The sequence below is a fragment of the Indicator indicator genome, unplaced genomic scaffold (genome assembly GCF_027791375.1).
Source record: "Indicator indicator isolate 239-I01 unplaced genomic scaffold, UM_Iind_1.1 iindUn_scaffold_216, whole genome shotgun sequence".
Classification (NCBI taxonomy): domain Eukaryota; kingdom Metazoa; phylum Chordata; class Aves; order Piciformes; family Indicatoridae; genus Indicator; species Indicator indicator.
Genome location: NW_026539290.1, coordinates 40,001 through 45,726, shown reverse-complemented (window position 1 = coordinate 45,726; position 5,726 = coordinate 40,001). Strand labels below are relative to the sequence as shown.

The 5,726-nt window shown below is 62.5% G+C and overlaps 1 protein-coding gene across 1 annotated transcript in view; it reads left to right on the top strand.

The window, feature by feature from the left end:
- The first annotated feature begins 3,727 nt into the window (after nt 1–3,727).
- The window catches only part of LOC128980499 (ventral anterior homeobox 2-like), an 8,241-nt gene continuing 6,242 nt past the window's right edge, over nt 3,728–5,726 (top strand). The window contains exon 1 of the mRNA XM_054398971.1: nt 3,728–4,013. Coding sequence (XP_054254946.1) covers nt 3,728–4,013 — 286 coding nt within the window. The remainder of the gene's footprint in view (nt 4,014–5,726) is intronic.

The window sequence follows — 5,726 nt, the reverse complement described above, 5'->3', positions numbered from 1 at the left end:
CAAACCAGCACCCACACCAGCCCAAAAGCATTTCCCAAATTAGCCTCCGAAGCAGCCCCCAAACCACCCCTGAAGCACCTCCAAAGCAGCATCCAAGCCATCCCAAAACCACTCCCCAACACGGCCGCCAAAACAGCCCTGGAACAGCCCCAAGCTCCTCCAAACCATCCCAAACTGACTCCCCTCTGCCCCCACGAGAAGGGAGCGGTGTCCGTTACGCAGTGCCCGGTTACACGGTGCCCATGCGTGGCTGCCCCGTGTCCGTGCCCCCGCAGCTCCCCCAGCCCCTGTAAGGCCGTGCACGCTCACACCGGCTCCCTGCATCCCCCCACCACGTACCTTCCCAGCCCCTCTGTATTTTTGCAGTCTCCCCTTGTCCCCGCACGATCCTCCCGTGATTTTGCATCTCCCCTCGTATCCCTTCACAGCTCCTTCTTCCTGCACAGTCTTCCGTGTCCTTGTGCAATCTCCCGGGGTTTTGCACAATCTCCTCCGTGTCCCTTCACAGCTTTTCCCTGTCCCTTCACAGTCCTCCCGTGTTTTTGCAATTTTCCCGGGTTTTTTTCCCATAGTTGCCCCCGTGTCCTTTCACAGACCCCCGTGTTTTTACGCAGACACCCTCCCCCCGTGTCCCTTGCATAGTCCCTGCCATGTCTCTTCACAATCCCACTGTGTCCCTTCACGGGACCCCCGTGTCCCTGCAGGTCATCCCCTATGTTTCATACAGAACTCCCGCGTTTTGCACAGTTCCCCCGTGTCCCCGCACTATTCACCCACGTCCCTGTGCAGACTTCCCGTGTTTTGCACAGTCCCCCTCGTGTTTCCCCCTCCCGCGGACATCCCACTGCTCTCGCCAGCCCGGGCCCGCAGGCCACTAGAGAGTCAAACAGGGCCGAGCTGAACTGAGCCAAACCGTTCCGGCTCTCTGTAACCTTCGTGTCCCCGGCCCCGGGGAGCTCCGCTCGAACCCCTTCTTCCAGTCTGTAAACCGGGAAAACGTGGAAATATTGGGGGGAGGAGGAAGGGCGTTCAACCGCAGACGGGAGTAGGGGAAAGCGGGGAGACAGCATGGGACGCTCTGGGGGGATCAGAGGGGTCGGGGACTGCAAACAGGGCTAGAAACGGGACTGGACATGGGCTCCCCCGGCTGGCTTCCCCGGGCCAGGCTCGGCTCCAAGGCCCGAGCGAGAGGGGAAAATAGTAAAAATAATAGTAGTAATAAAAATAGTAATAATAATAGAGGCTCACAGAACCGTTTATGCTGCAAAAGACCTTTAAATACATCGAGTCCAACCGCAATAATAACAACCGTAATAATAACAACTAATAACTCTAATAATGCAAATAACCATAACAACAAACACCAAGCAAAACCAGAATCAACAGCAATAATAATGATAAAAGATGAGTAAGCGGCATTTACAAATAATTATTTTAACTATTATTGTTTATTAGAACAAGGCGGAGGCTGCCCCGGCCCCGCTGCGCTTCCTGGAACCGCGGTTCCCGGTATTTTCTTTCCTCTGCTCCCCCAGACCCACCGGAGCAAAAGATATCATCATTATTATTAATATTAATCATAGCGATAACGGGAAAAATACCAGGCAGGGAGTAGGAGCCAGGGCAGGGTGGATGTGTCCACGGGTTTCTGGTTTCGGCGCAGCTCCGGGAACCGGGAGCAGGGAATCAGGGTGCCGGTTACCGTCGTCAGCTCCTACTGCAGACCGGGGAACCGGGAGCGGGAAACTGGGAGTGAGGAGCCTGTTACCGTCGCCAGCCTACCCCAGATCAGGGGAATCAGGAGCGGAGATCCGGTTGCTTCCATCCCAGACCCAGTTCCATCCCTCTCCGGGCCTCGCAGGACCAAGGGTGCGGGCCGCGGCACCCGCCCTCCGCGTCCCGGTTCCCCGCTCTCCCCTGCGCTGCCTTTTTCGTTTGCTTTATTTTCTTATTTCTATTCGTTGCCCTTTGTTTTATTATTTTTCCCCCTTTATTTTATTTTTCCTTTTTATTTTTTTTTTCGCTTTGATTTGATGTTTCGCTCTGATTTCCCCCGCGCTGCTTCGGTCATACCGAGACTGCCGCAGAGACGGGCACTCCGGGCCCACCCCAGCCCAAAGACAAACGTAGAGGCCTTCGAACTTGTCGACCCCAAACCAGGCACCTCCTGCCTCAACCGGGGCTCTCCCTCTGGAGGAACCGGGCCAGGCCGAGACCCCTCCGGGCCAGTCCAGCTCCGCCCGAGCCCGCTGCACCCCCAGGCAGCTCCGGGCTGTAGAAGCGGCGGAGCCCGGAAAAGGGGTGTCAAGGGTTTTGGGCTCCCAATGTGTCCGTCTGTCCGTTGCCCTGTTGCATAGAGCGGCAGAAGGGAGATCCCAGAGGTGGTGGTTGTTGCCCGGTTCCCCAGGCTAGGCCGGGGAGCCGCTCACCTCAGTCCCGGTACCGGGGGATCCGTGGCTACCAGGAGCGGATGTCCCGGAGCGGGTGTGTGTATGTAGATGTGCATGTGTTCGGGACTCCTCCACTGTCTCATCCCGGGGGTTCGGTGGGATAATTCTGGGAGCACTGTGGACTACCGAGCACCGCGGGGAAGAAGGACTGTAACCCCGCCCGGAGCTCCGGGGATGGGTTACGCAAAACCGGGTCAGGTTATTTCTTTATTCGTTTCCATCTCCGCAGAGGCGGGAGGTTCCTGCCGGTGACCTCCCACCGGAGAAGCGGAGAGGAAGCGGAGCCGCCGCCTCCGGTCCTGCCCGTAGTCCCGGAGCCGGGGGGCAGCGGCCAACCGAGGGGCTCTTTGTTTACCAATCGGTATCACGGACCAGGAGAGCAGGAAATTGCGTCTGTGCCGGGCCGTGAATTTAAAATCGCCGCTTTCCCACCCCCCACCAGAACCTCTCTCCGCCGCGGCGCGGGGCTCGGCCGCCCGCTCCCGACTCCAGAGGCGGGTTCCGTGGGATGTGCGGAGAAAGGCCGGATCGGAGGGTTAACGACCCCGACTTCATCCCTGGGCCCACCCTCGGCTGCTTTTTCCTCAGCAATCTTCTCCTCGCCTTTCCTTCTCCTCCGCTATCCCCTCCCAACCTAAAAAATCATCCCTCCCCACCTCCCGAGACTGGTTTCCCCGCACGCAGAGCAGCGAGCCCCGGGCACCGGCGGCTCCTCCGCCAGCCTGCCTGACAGCACCGACACCGGCTCTCCATGGAACGGCTGCGGCTGAAGTTTGCCCGGAGCGAGGTGCCAAGGAGATGGGTGGGGGGGCATAAAGTGGAAGGGGGCAGAAGGGCCTCCGCTGCTTGTCAAAGTTTTTAACTCCTTTTTCCATCCCCTTGGGACACCCCGACGGGTCCCGCTGCACCCCCCTGTCCCCCAGCTCCTCTTCCCGAGAACCACCCCCGGTCGGTGAAGCGGGGAGGGGATGAGGAGGTGGGGAGGGAGGGGGGAACGGTTTAAATGCCACCCTCCGGGATGAGAGAGGGGCCGGGTGCTCTGCAGAGAGGCGGGAGAAGCGACGGGCCCCCGGAGGGTCTCCGGCCATGGGGGTGAGGTGGGGCCCGGTGCCCCCGGCTGTGCCAGGGCGCTGAGCCCCGGGGGGGGGGCCGGGGAGGGGCGGGGAAGGGGTCTGGGGAAGGTGGTGGTGTGTGGGGGGGCTCCCCGACCCGCCCCCCCGCCCCCCCTGCCTAGTCTTGTCTCCTCTCTCCCTCTCTCCCTGCCTCTCTCCCTGCTGATGTTTGATCCCGGCGCGGCGCCCGCAGGGATGAGCGATGGAGGGGCCGAGCCTGGCAGGAGCCCCGTGCTGCTGGCCGAGCCCCTGCCCACCGGGCGAGCCCGGGAGAAGGCAGCGAGCCGGGAGGAGCTGGAGAGCGTTCGGCGAGGCGGAGGAAGCAGTGGGTTCAAGGACATCCCGGGAACATCGGCTGTCAGCCCCGGTTCCTCCAAGGAGTGCGCCCCAGACAGTGAGAGCCCGGCGGGAACCGGCGAAGCGGACTATTGCCGCCGCATCCTGGTGCGAGGTACGGGCACGGTCCCCGGGCCACGGTTCCTCCACAGGGGCACTCTCCCCATCCCGCCGGTTGGGTCCCAGCTCCGTGCCCCTCGCTCCCGGGGCCGGGGAGGGGGCCAGCGGAATAGGGCACCTTTCACACCGGCACTGCTTCTAGCGCATCCCCATCAGCTCCGGCCTTCCTCCACTTCCCCTGGCTCCGCTCGGTGCGCCGGGGACCGGGCCCGTTCCCCCAGCCCGTTCTGCCGTGCTGCTCCGGGAGCGGGGCCGTGCGTGCCCATTCCGATTTGCGGCCGAGCAGCTGGGCTTAGAGGGGCCGAGCGGAGGTCCTGGGGAGCAACCATGGGGGTGCAGATTCCCCGCACCGGCTGAGGAACGGGGAGGCGGCGGGAGACGGGGGAAGAGCATCGGCTTTGCTTTTAAACCGTTGTCGCAGGAGAAAAGCGTCATGGAGCGGCGGCGAGTTGGGGGCTATTTTTTCCCCCCCTCTTTATAATATCACTCGCTTGACCGGGGAGAGGGGGGGTGCACGGTGACATACCAGGAACCGGCGCATCCCTCCTGTTCAGCCCCACCGTCTCCCCGGGTTGGCCCGTAGCGAACCCCGAAAGTTTGGGGTGCTTGGATGGAGCAGGGACCGAGGGCTGCCCGGTTCCCGGGGCGGCAGCGCGGCTCCATCCCGGGGATGCGCTGGAGATGCTCGGCTTCCTCCGTTCAGCTCTCCGCCGCTCCCGGAGCCCGGCGAAGCTCCGCGGCCGCTCGGTCAACAGGGCCGAGGCCGCCCGCGTCCTGTTCGTTCGCCGTCACCGGAGCCTGGCACGGCTCAGCACGGTACGGCTCGGGCATCCCCAGCCCTCCCGGAGATTGCAAACAGCTCCGTCGTCCAGCCAAGCTTCTTTCGCGGCTGTCGGGATGGGCGCCTGTCGCCGACTGCGCGGCCGCCGCAGCCAGAATTCTCTCGGCAGGCGAGCAGGCACCGAGCCCCAGGGTCCCGGGGTGTCCCCGGGTCCTTGGTGGCAGTCGCAGTCCCCGCCGGGGTCAGGCCTCTCCTTCGCCTGGCCTCAGCCCTACCGGGGCTGCCCCGACGGGCCCAGGCCTGGGAACGAGTGTGTGTGTGTGTGTGTGTCGGGGGGGTGTCAGTCCTTAACCCCGGGTCAGGGTCCCCCCATTTCTCCCGACCCTGGGGACCGGGAGCGGCCGGTCTCACCATCTTGCTGCAACCACCACGGTGCGGACAAAATGGTGGCGGGGAGAAAACACCGCAAATAACCGGGAACGGATCCGAAAGAGACCGGGGGGACATGGCGGGGAGACCTCCGTGTGCAGGGCCACCGGCCTGCCTGGTTCCCCGTCCTGCCCCAGCCCGGTCCCTGCTCCTGCGAAGGGCTCGGTGCCCGGCCGAGGAACACCTCCTAGTCTTTTTTCCCTGCCTTTTAAGGATTTTTGATATTTCCCCTTATTTTTTAAATGTATTTTTGAATATTTTAAATTGCCCTCAGGCACAAGGGTTGTCTCCCTCACCGTACTGCCTGTCCCGGGGGCAGGGGCTAAATCTTTCCCTTCCAGCTCCGGCTGCTCGGGTACTGCCTTCTGCTCCAGCCCAATCCCCAGTGCTTGCCCATGGGGTGGCTTTAGTGGTGACCACAGCCTTCCTTGGTGGTGGGAGCCAACTGGGAAGTAGTGGGGTCCTCTGTTGTCTTGGGTCCCCATCTCAGTGCTCTCC